At 41.8% G+C, this 22791-nt stretch overlaps 1 protein-coding gene and 1 long non-coding RNA gene across 4 annotated transcripts in view; both read right to left on the bottom strand.

Annotated features, from left to right (window-relative positions):
- Positions 1 to 3241: 3241 nt before the first annotated feature.
- On the bottom strand, positions 3242 to 7964 carry LOC138975466 (uncharacterized). 3 transcript variants are annotated; one of them, XR_011458653.1, is made up of 4 exons: positions 6417 to 7964; positions 5888 to 6166; positions 3910 to 4209; positions 3242 to 3669 (listed from the first exon to the last, which is right to left on the bottom strand). It is a non-coding gene; the product is annotated as an uncharacterized lncRNA (long non-coding RNA). The 3 variants fall into 3 exon arrangements; XR_011458655.1 differs by having other exon boundaries at positions 3243 to 3669; positions 6835 to 7964; XR_011458654.1 differs by having other exon boundaries at positions 3244 to 3669; positions 7174 to 7962.
- Positions 7965 to 14152: 6188 nt separating this feature from the next.
- LOC138975465 (glutathione hydrolase 1 proenzyme-like) overlaps positions 14153 to 22791 on the bottom strand; it is a 29351-nt gene continuing 20712 nt past the window's right edge. Inside the window, exons 10-12 of the mRNA XM_070348151.1 lie at positions 19596 to 19839; positions 18478 to 18591; positions 14153 to 15831 (exon numbers count right to left, since the gene is read on the bottom strand). Coding sequence (XP_070204252.1) covers positions 15688 to 15831; positions 18478 to 18591; positions 19596 to 19839 — 502 coding nt within the window. The 3' untranslated portion in view covers positions 14153 to 15687. The remainder of the gene's footprint in view (positions 15832 to 18477; positions 18592 to 19595; positions 19840 to 22791) is intronic.

Raw genomic sequence — 22791 nt, 5'->3', positions numbered from 1 at the left:
CGAAAGACTCCCAAGGAAAGCATATGACATGATGAAACATTTACAGGGTTATGGCAAGAAAACATGGTCTCATTATTTGAAAGAAATGTTATGCTTGTACGGCTTTGGAGATGTCTGGCTGCAACAAGGTGTAGGCGATCTGAATCGATTTATAGCAGTATTCAGACAACGATTGTTTGATTGCTTCCAGCAAGACTGGCACGACAGCATCATGAACTCGGAGCGATTTGAATTTTATTCGCTCTTTAAACAAGAAATTCGCGCTGAAGTGTATATAGACCATATTCAGCTCCGCTGTTTTCGAGATGCATACATTCAATTTCGATTTGGTATTTCACCCATAAACACTCACAAATGTCGCTATCGAACTGACGCTGTACCGGGCCTTTTGATTTGCCCTGTATGCAGAGAGGACGTGGAAGACGAGAAACATGTATTGTTTGTATGCAAAGGATATTGTGATTATAGACTTGATGTCAAAATACTAAGAGAAAAAAACCAGAGTGAAGATGCGAACAGTATTAGACGTGTTATGTCTGTAGATAAAGGAGATTCAGTGGTGCATGTGGCCAGATTCTTATATCGTGTTTTTCAAAAAAGAAAAAGTTTTTTGGACTAGTTACCCAATGTGGAACAGGTGAACGAGACGGCGATGTGTTATACATAGTTTGTGCCGTTGAATGTTAGAGCAGGTTTGATTGCAAATAATGTATGCTGGTGTAGTTCACCTGTGTTGATGTTGTACCTATTCAAATTGTTGATTTATGCGCTGGAAATGTTTGTAGGTTAGAAAGAGAGAGAAAGAGAGAGAGAGAGAGTCTGTGCCGTGGAACGATAGAACATGATTGAAAGCCGATAATGTATGTTAGCACTGTAAACTTGTTTGTCGTTGCACCTATCCATATTGTTAATTCATGCGCTGGATATGTCTTTATGTTTAAGAGAAAGAGAGTGAGAGAGAGAGAGAGAGTGAGAGCGTGCGTGCGTTCGTGTGAGTAGGCTATATAATGTTAGAGAGAAAGAGATAAAACCGGGTGATTGTCCATAAATACAAACACACGGCATGTATTACTGACCCCCCCCCCCCCTCCCCGTTGAAATGAACCTTGTGTGTTTAATCAATAAAATGTCTTACGTCTTACGTCTCTCTCTCTCTCTTTCTCTCTCTCTCTCTCTCTCTCTCTCTCTCTCTCTCTCTCTTTATTACTCTTTCTTTCTTTTTATCAGTATTGTAATCTGCATGTTATGTTATGCTCGGGCCTTACTTGTAGGCGAACGGTATGTTATATGTCCGTCTGTCTGTTATGTCCTAATGTTGTATATATATATGTCTTGTATACCTGCCATTTACATATTTATTATACATGTTGAAGGATGAATGATGATACATTGTAGACGGATGCATGTTATTGATTAAAAGCCCCACAATGATGTGCTTGGCAACAACAAAACAAGTAAAAAAAAAAAGGAAGAAAAAAGAATTTCAGCACGTGAACACACATCTCGGGTCTAATGCTTACCAAAATCATGTGGTAAAAACATAGCCCAAGCTCAGCTCTAAGAGAAAGCTCATATAGATGAGGCTATTACACTGTACAAACAGCAGAAGAAATGTGACAAAACCACATGCTGTAGGTATTAGATCGAAACACCTGATGATTACGAAGTATATGCAAGAAATCCTACGGCACACCTGGTACGGTCGACACCAACAGGTCCTGTCTTGAAATATTCTGGATAAAGAAGATCTTATCCCCGAGTACGCTAGTACAAGGGCTCAGCAGACTTTAACTGTGTGTCTGTGTGTCTGTGTGTCTGTGTGTCTTTCTCCACTTAACAGCTTATTGCTGGGAAACTACTGGGCGCAGTTTTATCATGAATAACTACTGTCATGATATATGCTCAAACAAAGGGGGCGTTGGGATGTATCAATATTAGTACAGGAAAATTAGGAACCTGCAGAAACCATTAACTGTAAATGACGGGAAGAGCAAATGAGATTGAGATGTTGTATAGTACAAGCCAAACGACTGCTTTCATAACTTGAAATCCAGTTTTGTCTGCGTTTGTGGTTTCTCCGAAGGAGGTGAGATAATTAATTCAGATTGAACATAAATACATGAGATCAAAAGTCAGCAAAAAAGTCGCTCAAAAGTCAGCAAAAAGTCGCTCAAAAGTCATCCATGTAAACACTATGCTTAAAGCTGTTGTCTATTTATGACTTTCCGGGGCTACGAGGTTGAAAAATAGGGATACAATCATGTACAGCAAACGCCACCCGAAAACCCACCAATACGGCGTGTATGACCTTGAGAGCTTCAGTCAACGCTTGAATTTTGCAGGGATAACATCCGGTTTGCTCTCTCAATACTGATCATATTTTATCTTCAAGAGAGATCAAGGGGAAAAAATAAACGCCCCGGCGAAGATTCGAACTTTAGACCTCTCGACCTCGAGACTTCTATCTCATGTCCTAACCACTAGGCTACTGCGCCAATTGAGAAAAAGAAGGAAAAACATTGATATGAATTCATGTTATGTTATTCTTGAAGCAGCATGATTTATATCTCTATCCGCCCATTGTTCAGAAGTGAATACATGTATAACTATTTCTTAGATGTCTGGTTTCAACTGCACAGAGCTTTGGAGAGATTCAATTACTGTTCTTGTCATTTTCTTGCATGTTGTAAATAGAGATATCGCAGCTATTTGCATGGCGCGAATGTCGTGTAGCATGACGGTGTAAACATGTACTGCGATTCCGTAAAACATGTTTGCAAATAAAGGCAAATTTTAATGTCAATTTTTACGTTTTTGCAACGCATGAATGGTAATTCAAGCGTAGAATGATATACAATTATCAATTTTGTATCTTTGACAACACTGGTGAAGTGGCCTAGCGGTTAAGACATCGGCCCCGACATTTCGAGGCCCCGAGGCCTTGAGTTCGAATTCCTGCCAAGTCGTTTATTTTTTCTGCTCGATCCTTCTTGACAAATATGCTCAGCTCTGCGAGAGCAAACCGGATGTTACCACTGCAAAATTCAAGCGTTGACTGAAGCTCTCAAGGTCATACACGCCGTATAGGTGGGGTTTCGGGTAGTGTTTGCTGTACAGAAATCTGTACATGATTTTGTCCCAAATTTTCAACTTCGTAGCCCCGGAAAGTCATAAATTAAATAGACCACAGCTTTAACAAAGCCCACCTGTTGTAGACAGTGGCCTAGTAGTAAGGCGTCCGCCCAGTGAGCGGGAGGTCGTGGGTTCGAACCCCGGCCGGGTCATACCAAGACTTTAAAATTGGCAATCTAGTGGCTGCTCCACCTGGCGTCTGGCATTATGGGGTTAGTGCTAGGACTGGTTGGTCCGGTGTCAGAATAATGTGACTGGGTGAGACATGAAGCCTGTGCTGCGACTTCTGTCTTGTGTGTGGCGCACGTTAAATGTCAAAGCAGCACCGCCCTGATATAACCCTTCGTGGTGGACTGGGCGTTAAGCAAACAAACAAACAAACAAACAAAACAAACAAACAAACAAACAAACCTGTTGTAGAAAACGAAGAGGGCGCCTCCCCCTATACCGGCGCTGTGAGCATTCAGGACGCCATTGCAGATTACCGTGGCAACCGTAGCGTCCACCACGTTGCCTTGGTGACGCGCCATCACTTCACTGAAAAACAAAATGAAATAAATGGACACTTTGGAGGCAGTTTGAAAGAAAAGCGTTTATGTTGATGCACAAAGCGATTGTTCATGAACAAACCTAAATTCTGGGAAACAGAAATATCGTACGTGCTAGATATGAATTACAATTAACTGTGTGATTTAATTAATTTGAGAAAAACTAAACCCAATGATATTCTGAACTTGAAGCCCACAGAACGAGTCCTTCCCCGTGTAATCAACTCACGTTCCGATCTTCGAGCAGAGCTTGGAATCAGCCACCACGGAAGCGAAACGGTATCGTCCATTCTCAGACTTGGCAGATGTTGTCGGGATCTCCCCGTTTGGTTTTGTGCTGTCTGATGTCGATTCAGAGTCCGGCTTGTGAGATGTTGTCGGGATCTTCCCATTTTGTTGTTCGCTGTCTGGTGTTGAATCAGAGTCCGAGTCACGTGTTCTGAGCCCGATGGCTAGACCAATAGCGAGCCCGACAGCAATGATGACAGCGCCACCCAATATGGCGATGATTACTCCTCGGCTGTTTTTTCTGTTGAATGAAAACAAAAACAAACAAGTCGCGTAAGGCGAAAATACAACATTTAGTCAAGTAGCTGTCGAACTCACAGAATGAAACTGAACGCAATGCCATTTTTCAGCAAGACCGTATACTCGTAGCATCGTCAGTCCACCGCTCGTGGCAAAGGCAGTGAAATTGACAAGAAGAGCGGGGTAGTAGTTGCGCTGAGAAGGATAGCACGCTTTTCTGTACCTCTCTTCGTTTTAACTTTCTGAGCGTGTTTTTAATCCAAACATATCATATCTATATGTTTTTGGAATCAGGAACCGACAAGGAATAACATAAAAGTGTTTTTAAATTGATTTCGAAAATTTAATTTTGATTATAATGTTTATATTTTTAATTTTCAGAGCTTGTTTTTAATCCAAATATAACATATTTATATGTTTTTGGAATCAGAAAATGATGAAGAATAAGATGAATGTAATTTTGGATCGTTTTGTAAAAAAATAATTTTAATTACAATTTTCAGATTTTTAATGACAAAAGTTATTAATTAATTTTTAAGCCACCAAACTGAAATGCAATACCGAAGTCCGGCCTTCGTCGAAAATTGCTTGGCCAAAATGTCAATCAATTTGATTGAAAAATGAGGGTGTGACAGTGCCGCCTCAACTTTTACAAAAAGCCGGATATGACGTCATCAAAGACATTTATCCAAAAAATGAAAAAATTTTCTGGTGATATCATACCCAGGAACTCTCTTGTACAATTTCATAAAGATCGGTCCAGTAGTTTACTCTGAATCGCTCTGCACACACACACACACACACACACACACACACACACACGCACACACACACACACACACACACACACACACACACACACACACACACACACACACACACAAAGACAGTGAGAGACGTGTGATGAGCCATGGTCCGACGTGTCGGCATGAACCAGGGCCGGACTAGGCTAAGAGGAGGGGGGGGGGGGGGGTTGCAAGTGGTGGTCCAGGGGGGCGGGGTCAAGATCAGAGCCCCTTGTGGGGTAGGTCAGGTCATGGGTAGGTCATATTCTGAGATAGGAAAATGGTCGCTCCTTGCATGAAACGGCATAAAATAAACAATAGTAAAAAAAAAAATTTGAATAAGTGAGGTACATGTTTAGGCTAAGGGGGGGGGGGGGGGGGGTTGCGCAACCCCCATAACCCCCCCGGTAGTCCGGCCCTGCATGAATAATTCATAAAGCATTCTTAACGAGATGTAAAGCGACGTAACGGGTCCGCTTTAACAAAGGCACATGAATTTTAGTTCATAAACCTTTGGTAAATTATAAAATAACAAACAAAACACAAAACAGACGGACAGACAGACAGACACTCACACTGACACACACACACACTGACACACACACACACACGCACACACACGCACACACACACACATATACTCACACACATACACACGCACACTGACACACACGCACACACACACTGGCACACACCCGCACGCATACACACACACACACACACACACACACACACACACACACACACACACACACACACACACACACACACTGGCACACACAAACAAAAAGACAGCGAGAGACGTGTGATGAGCCATGGTCCGATGTGTCGGCATGAATAATTCATGCATCATTATCCTCAACGAGATGTAAAGCGACGTAAGCGCATACTTACTTTCTGGGGTTTCCCTCGACATCCATACCGTAAGAAACCATTTTCGCTGTTCTCCGTGTCCTTGAGAGATAGAAACTTGAAGCCAGTGAAGGCCTTATGCTCCAGCGGGAAGTAAGTTCCAAAGGCTTATCTAGTCAAGTCTAGTGGTTCTTTTCAGCACAAAATGAACTCACACATTTTTTTTTCTTTCTCTCCTTTATTGAGAAACAAAGTAGTCAATTGGTGCCGGTCAGCAAGCCGCCATACACGAACACAAACGAAAGCTTTTGTTTCTGCTTTCTGAAAGAAAACACCCGTGCAAAGCCGGGCAAACGCGTGTTTATTTGCTCTCACCAAAAATAGCTTTCCTTGACCCAGAAAAACTCAAGCAACTAACACGATTGAATCAATCTCTCACTGAAAAACGAATAACTTATTTTATTTTTTATTTTTATTTTATTTTTATTTTATATCCAAAGCGCGACGGTTGGAAAGTTTAATTAAACACGCGTACATTAATCATATCTGCTTCAGTACCAAAAATGTTCACCTTTTTTTGTTATTTGGTCATCGGTTATGTGTTTCGATCAAGTTCCAATCTACGTTTTTGGCATCGAGTGTTCTGTTCTTTTATTTAATTGAACTTTTTGCCTTCTTCTTTTTCTTTTCAACTGTCGGTCATGCGTCTTACAGCTTCAAACGGAATTAAAAAGAAAATCGACAACATCCTCCTATATTTGCCAAGAAAGTCAGCTACAGCACGATTTCACCCCAAGCGAAACCTGCTCACATGCGATTAAATCTTTAATGGCAGTTTGTCAGAGCGGTCTCCACAATTACCCCAGCCTTCCTTAATCTTGACTTCAATTATTCTTGTTTCTTCCTCCGGATTCTCTTCTGATTACGTTCACAGGTCTTGTCACTAGTACAACATGCTTATCCTTTCGTAATCTTGACTTTAATTATACTTTTTTCTTCCTCCAGATTCTCTTGTGTTTACGTTCACTGGTCTTGTCACTAGTGCAACATAATTATCATTTCGTAATCTTGACTTCAATTATTCTTTTTTCTTCCTCCAGATTCTCTTGAGTTTACGTTCACTGTTCTTGTCACTAGTACAACATGATTATCCTTTCGTAATCTTGACTTCAATTATTCTTTTTTCTTCCTGAAGATTCTCTTCTTATTAAGTTCACTGGTCTTGTCACTACTAACACATATCCGCTTCGATTATTTCCATTTTTATGGTGGGGGGGACGACACTGAAGATTAACATGAACAAATTCAGTCACAGCGTTGCGTCTCACCATGCGTACGATTTCTTGTCACTTCACGCTTGTCCGCCGACAAAACACTAACATGCACCTCAGAAAGACCGGATCTCTATGATCGTGACCCACTCGTGAGAGTGTCGTATTCTTCACCAAGTGTATGATATGTCAAAAGCAGGTGAGGTGAAGCAGGAGTAGATTAGGAAAGAGTGTGTCACAGTTGTAATCGCCCATACTTCCGTATCCAATTCAAGGTCTGTTAAAATGCCTCTGCTTTGGGGCTGTGACGTCTTCTGGTCCCTCACACCTCTCCGAACTCCTCAAAATGTACAAACCCACTTGAACCCTCCGCTCTTCCTCAGACAGCCTTATCTTCTGCGTCCATTTTGTTTGTTTGTTTGCTTAACGCCCAGCCGACCACGAAGGGCCATATCAGGGCGGTGCTGCTTTGACATATAACGTGCGCCACACACAAGACAGAAGTCGCAGCACAGGCTTCATGTCTCACCCAATCACATTATTCTGACACCGGACCAACCAGTCCTAGCACTAACCCCATAATGCCAGACGCCAGGCGGAGCAGCCACTAGATTGCCAATTTTAAAATCTTAGGTATGACCCGGCCGGGTTCGAACCCACGACCTCCCGATCACTGGGCGGACGCCTTACCACTAGGCCAACCGTGCCGGTTTCTGCGTCCATGAAATCCACATAAAGTCCAATGGCGAACGTGCTTACTCTGTTTTTGCACCGCCCGTCTGAAACAGCGGCCCACAATTAATTTAAGTGTCCGTCACTCTCAATCAATCCCGTCCTGTAAATCTGCCCTCAAAACCAACCTCTTTTAACGGCACATGTAATCATTCCAAACGGATTCCTGAATCAACCCCCCCCCCCCCCCCGTACTGAATATGCGAAGACAGGGTTTTGTAACTGGAATGCCTTTTGGAACTTGTTGAAGTGTATTGTTATGTATGTATAGGTCGTAACTCGGTGTTCTGGATTTGTGTGTGTGTGGCATGGTATAATTTTGGATATTTGTTGGGCTCTGGGATAGTTGTATTTCACTTAAACAACCAACCTTACGTACAAACAATAACAGAAACTCGCACAGACACACACGCAGACTGACACACAGACACACAGACATAGACACACACACACACACACACACACACACACACACACACACACACATACCACACACATACACACAGACACACACACACATACACACACACACATATATATACACACACACTAAAGGATATTGACAAAGATCATAATTATCATCAGTCTCGGATTTTTGCCAAATCTACTTGTCAAGCCGGATTTAGTTCACCCGGATGGTTATGGAGACCACACACACCCACACCCATGCACCCAAGCACACCCACCCATCCATGACAGGGGATATGTAGTGCGTCCCGTCAAAAGCGGTTTTCAGGTTTAGTGCATCGCAGGACCCACCCCTTACATTTCTAGTACGTGTTTACATTTAGTCAAGTTTTGAACATGTGTGAACATAGACGGGGAATCGAGACGAGGGTCGTGGTGTGTGTGTGTGTGTGTGTGTGTGTGTGTGTGTGTGTGTGTGTGTGTGAGAGAGAGAGAGAGTTCCAAGGTATGATATCCCTAGAATAGACGGGGCGGGGATGTAGCTCAGTTGGTAGCGCGCTGGATTTGTATTCAGTTGGCCGCTGTCAGCGCGAGTTCGATCCCAGGTTCGGCGGAAATTTATTTCACAGAGTCAACTTTGTGTGCAGACTCTCTTCGGTGTCCGAACCACCCCCCGTGTATACTACATTGGGTGTGCACGTTAAAGATCCCACGATTGACAAAAGGGTCTTTCCTGGCAAAATTGCTGAGGCACAGTTAATAATTGTCTTCCATACCCGTGTGACTTGGAATAAGGCCGTGAAAGGTAAATATGCGCCGACATGGCTGCAATCTACTGGCCGTATAAAATTTCATCTCACACGGCATCACTGCAGAGCGCCTAGAACTGTACCCACGGAATATGCGCGATATAAGACTCATTGATTGATTGATAGAAGTCTGATTCATTTTTTTCGATTCTTTGATGACGTCATATTCGGCTTTTAGTGATATTGAAGGCGAAACTTTCACACCCTCGTTTTTCAACCAAATTAGATTAGTTATGGTTAAGCAATCTTTGACTCTGTCCAGACTTTGGGATCGCATTTCAGCTCGGAAGCTTACACATTAGATTAAAGGTGTCATTAAAAACGAATTTTCAATTACGGATTAAACAAATATTGCATTGTATTCCGCATCTTCTCCCGAACTCAAAAATATATGGATATGTTATTTTCAGTATAAAAACGCGCTCAGAATTAAAGAAAACAGGTTGAGTATATTGTCGCATGCTTCGCGGAGACGAGCGTGCCCCGTTTCGGTCTTCGGGTATGGTTAGCCGAGACTATCTGAATGTAGTCTCGCCGATGACTGGTTTTTTGGAGTTGATCGTTTAGTTTGATGCCTACAGATTGACTTAGAAATGTTTTTATATCGCTTATCGCGACTTGTTCTTCTTTTAGTGCATATATAGCACACAGGGACGCACGGTTTGGGGAGTCCTATCACAATCCACGAATCCCTCCTCCTCCACGTGTCTGTCATGAAAGCAATACTTTTGACATCTTGAACACACGGCCAGTACCGTGTAACTGGCCTTGATACGGAACGATCCAAGGGGGGCAATTTCAGTCATCTGAAAGAAGGAAATCCAAACGCAATCCGCCTTGTTCGATTTTATGAGCTTGGACGATAGAGAAAAATAAGAAAAGCAAAAGCTGGAGTCCAGTCTGGACGAAACTGCTATGAAGAACTCAGAATTGATTTTTTCTGAGTTTTGTTTTTAGCCGTAAGCGCCATGTTTATCGGAGCAGGAAACTCTTCCAGAGTGAGGCCCCTTCGTTGATGCATGTCAACAAGCATCAGATGTGCGAGAAGCGAAATTGTGCCGCAACTTCAGTTTTAGCTCGACACGGCGCTCACGGCAAAAAAAAACAACTCAGAAAAATTCAATTCTGCGTTCTTGATAGCAGTTTCGTCCAGACTGGACTCCAGCTTTTGCTTTTCTTATTTTTCTCTATCGTCCAAGCCCATAAAATCGAACAAAGCGGATTGCGTTTGGATTTTCCTCTTTCAGATGACTGAGATTGCCCCCCTTGGATCGTTCCGTATCAAGGCCAGTTACACGATACTGGCCGTGTGTTCAAGATGTACTTTTGAATGCACCCTTTTCAGTATACGGGTAGTACCAGTCCTTATGGCACATTCCATTGTGAGAGCTGTCAGTGGATCTGTGAGAGTGATATGGGTTATCTATCAGTAATTCTTCCCAGTGTAGCATCTTTCTGAGAGCGATTTGAAGATTTGTGAAGAGCTGTTTATGTCTAATCCCTCTCACGACTTCATATTGACTCAGTTCATACCTCGGCGACCTCAGATAAAACGGTCTTTCAAATGTGGGGCGTGTGTGTGTGTGTGTGTGTGTGTGTGAGTGAGTGTGTGTGTGTGTGTGTGTGTGTGTGTGTGAGTAGACAAGCGCGCGTGTGTGCGTGTGTGTGTGTGTGTGAGTGTGTGTGTGTGTGTGTGTGCCGTGTGTGTGTGTGTGTGTGTGTGTGTGTGTGTGTGTGTGTGTGTGTGTGTGTGTGCCGGTGAATATGCACTCAAAGCCAGCCGCGGATATCATTTTTGGATTAGAGAGCACACTAGTACAGCTTCAACGAACTATCATATTTTACGATAAGTAATTGCACCGGTGTCACGAACTGAAACCTCTGCTGAACAATCATTCTCATAGCGGTCAATGCGCATGCGCCAATCTTGGACTTAAAAATTCGACCCTTTGACCGAACGAACCATGGGTTAGGGTTAGGGTTATGGTAAAGATTAGGGTAAGGGTTAGGGTAAGGGTTAGGGTTAGGTTGTTCGATTCACGACATTAATCTCCCCATGTTAGCGCACGCGCATTGACCGCAATGAGAAGGATTGTTCAGGCAGAGTTTTCAGTTCGTGACACCGGTACCAGCGATATCGATTACTTGTTCTAGGTGGATTAGGAGTAACTGCTGTATTTGGTGGTTTTGTTTTGCTCAGGAATGGCGTGCTTGCTGTACTATTACATTGATTCACCTTTGCACGTGTTTTTTTTTAAGGTCTTTAAAGGACATTTAGTTATTTCCGAATATCGTTAATTGTTATTATTGTTAAATGTATCCTTTTCTTAAATTTAAAATGTAATTGTATTACATTTTATTATCGTTAATTGTATCTTTTTCTGCTTTGTTTCATTTTCTCGCTGTAATTTCAATTCAATTCAATTCAGTCCAACTTTATTATCTGAATTCAGGACAAACAGAACTTTTTCTTTTGGCTAGTGTACACAAATAACATCACATAAAATCACACTCTCGAAACGTATAAACACATAAAATCTACACATAAACCAAAACCACACACATCCGTACCCGCACCCTCACATACTTCTCCACCAACATACTCTCATTTGTGACACAAGTACCGATATAAAATTTAACATAATCTAGCTGCAGTGCTCATTATATTTAGTCAAGTTTTGACTAAATATTTTAACGTAGAGGGGGGAATCGAGACGAGGGTCGTGGTGTATGTGTGTGTGTGTGTGTGTGTGTGTGTGTGTGTGTGTGTGTCTGTCTGTCTGTCTGTGTGTGTGTGTAGAGCGATTCAGACCAAACTACTGGACCGATCTTTATGAAATTTTACATGAGAGTTCCTGGGATTGATATCCCCGAACGTTTTTTTCATTTTTTTGATAAATGTCTTTGATGACGTCATATCCGGCTTTTCGTGAAAGTTGAGGCGGCACTGTCACGCTCTCATTTTTCAACCAAATTGGTTCAAATTTTGGTCAAGTAATCTTCGACGAAGCCCGGGGTTCGGTATTGCATTTCAGCGTGGTGGCTTAAAAATTAATTAATGACTTTGGTCATTAAAAATCGGAAAATTGTAAAAAAAAAATAACAATTTATAAAACGATCCAAATTTACGTTTATCTTATTCTCCATCATTTGCTGATTCCAAAAACATATAAATATGTTATATTCGGATTAAAAACAAGCTCTGAAAATTAAATATATAAAAATTATTATCAAAATTAAATTGTCCAAATCAATTTAAAAACACTTTCATCTTATTCCTTGTCGGTTCCTGATTCCAAAAACATATAGATATGATATGTTTGGATTAAAAACACGCTCAGAAAGTTAAAACAAAGAGAGGTACAGAAAAGCGTGCTATCCTTCTTAGTGCAACTACTACCCCGCTCTTCTTGTCAATTTCACTGCCTTTGCCATGAGCGGTGGCCTGACGATGCTACGACTAAAATGGCATTGCGTTCAGTTTCATTCTGTGAGTTCGACAGCTACTTGACTAAATATTGTATTTTCGCCTTACGCGACTTGTTTTATCTTTTCATGCGTATGAATTGTGTGGGCGAAACCTGAATTGTTCGATTCTGCATCAATGTTCTTATATCTAGAATGTGTAACTTGATAAGTACCACTAGCTTCACTAAAGATAGGGAAGACAAGGTGAGAGGGGAGGGGGAGAGTTTGGGAGCAGGGCGGGTCGTGTAGAGGAGAAGGGGCGGGTGGGGGTAAGTGGGAATTGAGGGTGCATGTTACCACAAAGGGACGTTGAGGTTTCAAAACACATTGCTTACGAAGTGTGTGTTGGCGTGTGCGTGTTCTTCCAGAAAGTCCGTTTGACAGAGCACACACATATGAACCAAAAGACGCGTTGTTGCCCCTCACAGTCGTCAACCAGACGGTTTTATATTGCGGCACACGAACAGAATGATACTTAAACTATTTTTGCAATTTTAAAACTGCGACTCGTTTTTACATTTAGTCAAAACTTGACTAAATGTTTTAACATATAGAGGGGGAATCGAGACGAGGGTCGTGGTGTGTGTGTGTGTGTGTGTGTGTGTGTGTGTGTGTGTGTGTGTGTGTGTGTGTGTGTGTGTAGAGCGATTCAGAGTAAACTACTGGACCGATCTTTATGACATTTTACATGAGAGTTTCTGGGCACGATATCCCCACACACATATTTCATTTTTTTCGATAAATGTCTTTGATGACGTCATATCCGGATTTTTGTAAAAGTTGAGGCGGCACTGTCACACCCTCATTTTTCAATCAAATTGATTGAAATTTTGGCCCAGCAATCTTCGACAAAGGCCGGACTTTGGTATTGCATTTCAGTTTGGAGGCTTAAAAATTAATTAATGACTTTTGTCATTAAAAATCTGAAAATTGTAATTAAAATTATATTTTTATAAAACGATCCAAAATTACGTTCACCTTATTTTTCATCATTTTCTGATTCCAAAAACATATAAATATGTTATATTCGGATTAAAGACAAGCTCTGAAAATTAACAATATAAAAATTATGATTAAAATTAAATTTCCGAAATCGAATTAAAAACAATTTCACCTTATTCCCCTTATTCCTTGTCGGTTCCTGATTCCAAAAACATATAGATCTGATATGTTTGGATTAAAACACGCTCAGAAAGTTAAAACGAAGACAGATACAGAAAAGCGTGCTATGCAGCTCAGCGCAACCACTACCGCGCTAAACTGGCTTGATTAAATGTAGTAATTTCGCCTTACGCGACTTGTTTTCTGTTGCAGTGAGCGATTGAATTGGTGCTGACGTGATCTTGTTCATCATTTATTCTATATTTTTTGTATTCAAAAGAGCGGAGAATGTGCATGTAGAAAAAGACACCACATTTACATTAAAAAAAACAACCCACATTTACCCTTACTCAGATAATCTTTTCTGGTCTTAATCTAGACGCACACCAGTGTGTGTATGGCCCCGAATGCGAACAAGAATAACGTCATTGGTTCTGTGCCAAGCGGAACTGTTTTCATTCATTATTCACGCAAACACAAACAGAATGGCATAACGCTGGCAATCACTGAGGCGTGAACACGTATTTAATTTTACTTGGCATGGTGACACATTCAACCTTGTGAAATGGGAATTTCCCTTTTGCTTGACAAACAAAAACATGACACAAACGCGCAGTCACACACACTAACAGGCAGACAGACAGACAGACAAATTGACAGAAACAGACACATATGCTCGCGAAATAGCAGAAGAAGGCACTTTTGAGTAAGCCCTGCATGTAGTTATAGCAATACGCTCTTTCATGCAATAACTAGACTAAACACAAGAAACCTAATTTCAATTTGTTTAATTTCACACACAATTGTAACATCCTTTATTGTAAACTGGATCATATAAGAAAGAATAAGAAAGAAACTCGGTTGAGAGAGAGAGAGAGAGAGAGAGAGAGAGAGAGAGAGAGAGAGAGAGAGAGAGAGAGAGAGAGAGAGAGAGAGAGAGAGAGAGAGAGAGAGAGAGAGAGAGAGAGAGAGAGAGAGAGAGAGAGAGAGAGAGAGAGAGAAAACAAGACAAGACAAATTCTTTTTTAACGAGGTTAATGGTATATAGATATGCAAACAGGTGCTTTTTTTACATCCAGCCCTCGCCCATGGTAGGGACTAATCTAATGATAATACGTTTAATAAATGTTAAAATAACAAAACAAAACAAAAACAAACAACAAACAAATACAAAAAGACAGAGAGAGAGAGAGAGAGAGAGAGAGAGAGAGAGAGAGAGAGAGAGAGAGAGAGAGAGAGAGAGAGAGAGAGAGAGAGAGAGAGACAGGCAGGCAGACAGACAGACAGACAGACAGATAGACAGAGTCAAAGAGAATTTATTCAGATGTGCGATTCAAAACTATGGTTATATTTGTAGCTATGGCTGGTTAATGAATGGCTAATCGATTGAGAAGTGATGGAATGTGCTTCTTCTCACTCAAAACAGATTGTCGGATAAATGTTATGTATGTTACACAAATCTTCACAATTATTATGACATGCAAAATTAGTGTAGCGGATTGATGAAACATGCTCGTCGTGATCTTTTGTTTTGTCCACACACACACACACACACACACACACACACACACACACACGAAAACACACACACACACACACACACAAACACACACACACAAACACGCAAACACAAACACGCAAACTCACACACACACACACACACACACACACACACACACACACACACACACACACACACACACGCACACACACACACACACACACTAAACACACACACACACACACAAGCACCCAATAACTAAAAATATATATAGAGAGAGAGAGAGCGAGAGAGAGAGAGAGAGAGAGAGAGAGAGAGCCAGCCAGCCAGCCAGCCAGCCAGAGACAGATGAGAGAACATATCTATCTAATCACATACAAAAAGAACACACGAAAGTCACACAACGAAAAAGAACGGTCTTACAAAATCTAATAACAAAACTTGACTAAATATAAAAAGGACAAAATGGAATATAAAATAGAAATGAAAAAAATATGAAAAAGACTAAAATTAGCAATTAAATGAAAAAAGGACTTAAAGCATAATTTGACATTAAAATCCATCGGGTTCGCCCCCTTTTCTATAATCCGAGGCAGCTTCCAACATGTTGTCCATTGTCCTGTGTATCGCTGTTACCACTGACTTGCCCATCTTTCCAATCTCGTGGCCCTTCGCCTTTAAACCGTCCACGATATACTGAAAAACATTAAGATAAAATGTAGGACACAAGGATAATAACAAAGCGTTTACTGAAAGAAAGAAGCAGGGATCAAACAAAACGATACAAGCAAAACAGAGTGTATGTTTGCTGAAGAAAGAGCTAACTATACACGAACAACAAAGCTTATTTTGCGAAAACACACGCACACAAACACACACCCACGGACGGATCAAACAAAAAGATACAAACATACACTCTATGTTTGCTTGAAGAAAGAGCTAACTATACACGAACAACAAAGCTTATTTTACGAAAAAACACACGCACACAAACACACACGCACGGACGGATCAAACAAAAAGATACAAACATACACTCTATGTTTGCTTGAAGAAAGAGCTAACTATACACGAACAACAAAGCTTATTTTACGAAAACACACGCACACAAACACACACGCACGGACGGATCAAACAACAAGTCGCGTAAGGCGAAAATACAATATTTAGTCAAGTAGCTGCCATTTTTCAGCAAGACCGTATACTCGTAGCATCGTCAGTCCACCGCTCATGGCAAAGGCAGTGAAATTGACAAGAAGAGCGGGGTAGTAGTTGCGCTAAGAAGGATAGCACGCTTTTCTGTACCTCTCTTTGTTTTAACTTTCTGAGCGTGTTTTTAATCCAAACATATCATATCTATATGTTTTTGGAATCAGGAACCGACAAGGAATAAGATGAAAGTGTTTTTAAATTGATTTGGACAATTTAATTTTGATAATAATTTTTATATATTTAATTTTCAGAGCTTGTTTTTAATCCGAATATAACATATTTATATGTTTTTGGAATCAGCAAATGATGGAGAATAAGATAAACGTAAATTTGGATCGTTTTATAAATATTTTTTTTTTTTTACAATTTTCATTTTTAATGACCAAAGTCATTAATTAATTTTTAAGCCACCAAGCTGAAATGCAATACCGAACCCCGGGCTTCGTCGAAGATTACTTGACCAAAATTTCAACCAATTTGGTTGAAAAATGAGGGCGTGACAGTGCCGCCTCAACTTTCACGAAAAGCCGGATATGACGTCATCAAAGACATTTATCAAAAAAATGAAAAAAACGTTCGGGGATTTCATACCCAGGAACTCTCATGTCAAATTTCATAAAGATCGGTCCAGTAGTTTAGTCTGAATCGCTCTACACACACACACACACACAGACGCACAGACACACATACACCACGACCCTCGTTTCGATTCCCCCTCGATGTTAAAATATTTAGTCAAAACTTGACTAAATATAAAAAGATACGAACATACACTCTATGTTTGCTTGAAGAAAGAGCTAACTATACACGAACAACAAAGCTTATTTTACGAAAACACACGCACACAAACACACACGCAAGGACGAACGCACGCACGTACGTACGCACGCACGTACGCAGAGAGAGAGAGAGAGAGAGAGAGAGAGAGAGAGAGAGAGAGAGAGAGAGAGAGAGAGAGAGAGAGAGAGAGAGAGAGAGAGAGAGAGAGAGAGAGAGAGAGAGAGAGAGAGAGAGAGAAGTCTGAAGTCTGAAGTCTGAATGTTTTAATGAGTAGGCCTTGGGCCCTTTTCATGGAGATGAGCACATCTCAAGCACCAGCATACAAATGCACATAGTGAACAAAAACAAGAACATCCTACTAGTATCCCCCTGTTTCGTTTACGGATTATGGATTACGAATGGAAAGCGCCTTCATGACAAATGTAGAAAAACGTAGCAATAGCGGCTTACTAGTGTTTGAAAACAGCATGGTTAATTTAAACAATGATGGGATTCTAGTGTATTTTCGTGGAATATAATATTCTCTTAACTCAGCATATTTAGGGCATATTAAAACAAAGTGGACTTCATCTTCAACACTGCCACAACAAAATGGACAAGATAAATCAGCGGAGGTTGCATTTAAATTAAAGCGCTATTCCATGCACTTTCAGAGGAGATACTCCCAATCTAAGTCTAATCAGAACATTTCTAGCTTTAATATGTTTCAAATCACTTAAATAGTTGGATAATGTTAGGGTTGATTTGAAGGTTCTGTACAGAGAGAAACGTTCACTTCCTTGTACATTGTCAAGCCAGGTTTGCTTATAGGATGAAATAAGTGTTTCTTTAAATGCTGTTAGGAACGCCCTCTCATCGCCAACACCTTGGTGAGAGAGAGAGAGAGAGAGAGAGAGAGAGAGAGAGAGAGAGAGAGAGAGAGACACACACACACACACACACACACACAAATACACACACACACACACACACACACATAACCCAACAAACACAAACACACAGCCAAGAGAGAGAGAGAGAGAGAGAGAGAGAGAGAGAGAGAGAGAGAGAGAGAGAGAGAGAGAGAGAGAGAGAGAGAGACACACACACACACACACACACACACACGGTGCACCCACCCACCCACACACACACACACACACACACACACAACCACACAGGCGAGAGAGAGAGAGAGAGAGAGAGAGAGAGAGAGAGAGAGAGAGAGAGAGAGAGAGACACACACACACACAACCACACAAGCACGAACACACAGGCGATGTCAAATAGACAGCCAGGCGAACGCCAAGACAGCCACAAGAACAGATCACTCAGCTCCTTCCCCTCTCTAACACACTCAAGTCAACGTACCTGCGGCAAGCCGTCCTCCACCTTGAGTTCCTTGGGCAATAGCTGGTGGTGAAACCTGGGGGCGTCCACCGCTGCTGCCACCGTCATGTTGAACCACAGTGTGTTCATCGCCACCTATAGGGGAAAGAAACAGAAGACGCTAAGCCCACTGGAGTGCATGGTGCACCTAAAGAGGTAAAATTCAAGAACAGTATCCCAAGTTAACTTTCTCCATCAACATTCCGTCATATAGCTATGCCCCTTGAACACGGAAATTAGAACAGTGCTCCGAGTTAAAGGATTACTATTGATCTGACCGTTTAGGGTGGGAAGGGGGGGGGGGCGGATCTGGCGAATTTGACGGATTTTAAAGAATCGATGGAACCCTCTGCACCTTAAGTTAGACACACACGACGCAAATTCCTGTGTAGGAAACAGAAAGTAGACCAGAAGCGCCGCCTTGTGGCACCACCGCGTGCGCCCTCTATGACGCCGCAACCTAGAAACCTCGTCACGATGGACGTAATTCAGAGGAAAGAACTCACAAAGAGTACTCTTTCTTTGCCTATTTTACGGCGTTTAATGAAGCTTTTAGATACAACACTTACTTTTGCCGAGTTTTGGCAGTCCTCCTGTAACACACAACAAAACACACCACACCACACCACACAACCCCCTACCCAAACACACACACACACACAACCCCCCCCACACACACAACCCCCCCACACACACACAACCCCCCACACACACACAACGGCCCCACACACACAACCCCCCACACACACACAACCCCCCCACACACACAACCCCCCCCCACACACACACAACCCCCCACACACACAACCCCCCACACACATACAACCCCCCCCACACACACACCCCCCACACACACAAACACAACCCCCCACACACACACACATACAACCCCCCCACACACACACACACCCCCCCCCCACACACACAACCCCCCACACATACACACAACCCCCCCACACACACAATCCCCCTACACACACACCCCCCCCCCACACACACACAACCCCCCCCCCACACACACACACAACCCCCCCCACACACACACACACAAACAAACCCAACGAAACGCGCCAACACTTGGTGGTGCCGGTGGGACTTACCAAGGCCGTTGCTGTGGTAATCATAGTTCCACCAGCAGCGCCAACCACGAGCTCCGCGTCGCCGGTCTCAGTGTCGACGAAGACACAGGGCGACATGGAGGACAGGGGCCTCTTGCCCGGCCTGATGAAGTTGGCCTCGCTGGCAGGGACGCCGAAACTGTTGGTGAGGTTTGGGGTGGAGAAGTCGTCCATCTCGTTGTTGAACACGATGCCGGTCATATTGCCTATCACTGTCGACCCAAAACTGAGAGAAGAAAACAGTATGGTGATATTTGTTATATTTATGGTAAATAAAACTGTGGACCCGAAACTGAGAAATAAAAACAACAACAACAACAACAACAACAACAACAACAACAACAACAACAACAACAACATCAAGATGATATTTGGTATATTCATGGCAAATCAACCTGTGGATGAAACTGAAGAAAGAAAAACCTCACTAACAACAACAACACCAAGATGATATTTGTTATATTCGTGGCAAATAAAAGTGTGGACCCGAAAACTAGAAGAAGAAAACAACAGCATCACGATAATATTTGTTATATCCATGTCAAAATAAAACTGTTCACCCGAAACAGAAAAAATTCCAGCAAAACCAAGATATTTTTTTTTGATATTCAAGGCAAATAAAACTTGAACGATGGTTCTTCTCAACGCCGCCCCCCCCCCCCTCCTTAAAAAAAACCCACCAATCCGCAAAACAATCAAAGAAATCAACACGCAACATTCTTAAAGTTATGATAGCATTCTGTGTGCCCCAGTGTGTATGTGTCCAAGTGGACGATGTTCTTCTCACGTGTGAAAAGCCTGGACATATCCGTCGCGGTGTACATGATCGCGTACTGCTTCTTCTTCTTCAGCGTTCCAGAACGTTCTGGTTACGTGTGAGCTCGTTTGCCCATATGGGTTCCCCACACTATACTCTTGTAGCCCAGTGGCGTACCCAGTCTCTTTGTGTGTGTTATCTCCTGCCCGACCCAGTTGCCTCCCCTGTCTATCCTTGGCATTCGATGTGTGGGTGTGTGTTAGTTACATTAGGTTTACCTTTAAATATTGCCCTTTGTGCTAGGAAATCCCAAACTTAAAATGGTGAGAAGCAGCAGAGTAACCTCTAACCATCAGTGCCTAATGAGTGACTAAATAATACCTGGTTGTCGTTGTGCACTGTACTTTATTGTTTTAAACCGGTCGAAGAAGTGTGTTTACTATCGTAGAGTACGTAGACTCTTAACCGGATTCATTTCTAATCTATCTTATCCCAGATTTAGGTGGTAGGATCCCATAACTTTCCCCGTTTAGCTGGTATTTGAGTATTATTTATCAGCTTTGTAACTGCTTGTAATAAGCCTTATTCTGTGTGTAGCACAGACAGGGCTCTCTGCATCTTTAACGATCCCTATCATTGGGCAGGAATTTTAAGTACAACACCCCCCGTTGGCTTAGACCGGGTAGCCTCCCTATTGGCTTATCGCCACAGGGAGTCGGAGTGACCACTGTCTTTAAAAAGGTGAACATTAGGCTAGATCAGCAATTTTAGCGTATCACCAACTCATGTCCCTAAAAGGAAAATTTCCTGTGAGGACGTTAAGGACCCCCATTTCATTTCATAGATCAGCAAACGCGATCAGTGACACTGAGCGAGCTGTGTGGTGCTCCTATCGTGTTGTTGCCGTGAACGTGCCGAAGCTCTGCCCATGTCAGAGCGCCCCCCTCTTCCTCTGTTCGGTATGTCCCTTTTCCCCGCCATTTCAGTTTGGGGAAAACACCTAAGCATAACTTGTACACATGCACATGGCTTACCTTCCCTGCTCATTTTCCCAGTTAAGAATTTATTCAATCAACAGCCATTGCCGGATAACATATGAAGCTATATAGTTAACTACTTGTTCATACCTAAAGCAACCTGGGTGTTGGTTGTTATTCAGACTAAATGTGTTAGCCTGATTCTCTCTCTCCCTGTCCTTTGTCAGGCTTTGTGTCAGCCACTGTCATGTTATGTATTCTTTCCTGTGTCACTCACATGCATTTTCATACATTGATATTTTGCTAGTCTTCATTTGTATTACCTTTTTACCTGTACATAGTCTCGTGAAGTGTGATTGTCATTCCTTTGTACTAATTCAGGCATGAGAATGATAGTGATCGTCTGAGTTAAGACCTCAGACAAAAGGAAGATACTGTCTACAGGCTGATGCACATTTTTAACTATTAATTCCCATGTTGCACTTTAAAGGCGGTTGCCTGCAGAAGAACTTTGCGACTGATAAAACTGAACATTGTGTGCAGTTGCGCTTGCACTTAAAATGTGTTTGCCTACAGAAGAGGTTTGCGACTGATAAAAACCTAACATTTTGTGGAGTCGCATAGGTGCATAACAGACTTTTAATATAAAGCGTTATGATTTAGTCACGCTTCCCTGTAAAGTAATAGACTGTTGTCTAACGCTTCATTTTGAAGCATGGGAGCGCGCGCTTACCCCATGCCGGAGTTATCTTTCTTATTCTTGTCGTTGTTATTCAACTCGATGAAGATGTGTATTCATGGTGATGAACATGCTTAATAATAACTATTATTTTGCAGTTGCGGTTCATGCAGTTGGTAAAGCATTTTCCTACGCAAGGCTTAGGCCTAAGGGAAGATGTTGGTTACTTCCCTTGACATTAGCTGTTGTGGAGTTGTTTAACTCACTGTGGATTCTCTTTCAGAGAATGCTGTGTCTGCAGGATTTTGGCTGTATTGTTACTTGTCTATATTTGTCATGATTATTTTGTACAATGTTACATTCATTGGTTTGTGCTTTGTATTATGTCATGTATGACTTAGAAGGCATGTTGTTTATAATTGTATTTTCTTTCCTTTTCTTTTAGTGCCTTTTTAATTACACTGCTTTCGGGTTTGCACCAGAAAATTCTAGTCTTACATTCATAATTTCTATTTCTGGTTGCTACCAGAATAATCACCTTTTTTAACACTATTTCTGGTTTTACACCAGAAATTCTGGTTTATAATAGAGTTCTGTTTTTGGTTCTAAATTATAACTTATAGCATTGTCTCTGGTTGCTACCAGATTTAGCTAAACTGTTTTGGATTATTTCTGATTTAGATAAGCTACCTGAGTGGTTATTTTTAGTTACATTTCCTTCAATAAAAAATAAGTTAAAGCAACCTCTGTCTTCGGTGTCTTAAT

Source organism: Littorina saxatilis, linkage group LG9, assembly GCF_037325665.1.
Source record: "Littorina saxatilis isolate snail1 linkage group LG9, US_GU_Lsax_2.0, whole genome shotgun sequence".
Lineage (NCBI taxonomy): Eukaryota > Metazoa > Mollusca > Gastropoda > Littorinimorpha > Littorinidae > Littorina > Littorina saxatilis.
The sequence above is the reverse complement of the archived record's forward strand: the minus strand, read 5'-3'. Positions and strand labels throughout refer to the sequence as shown.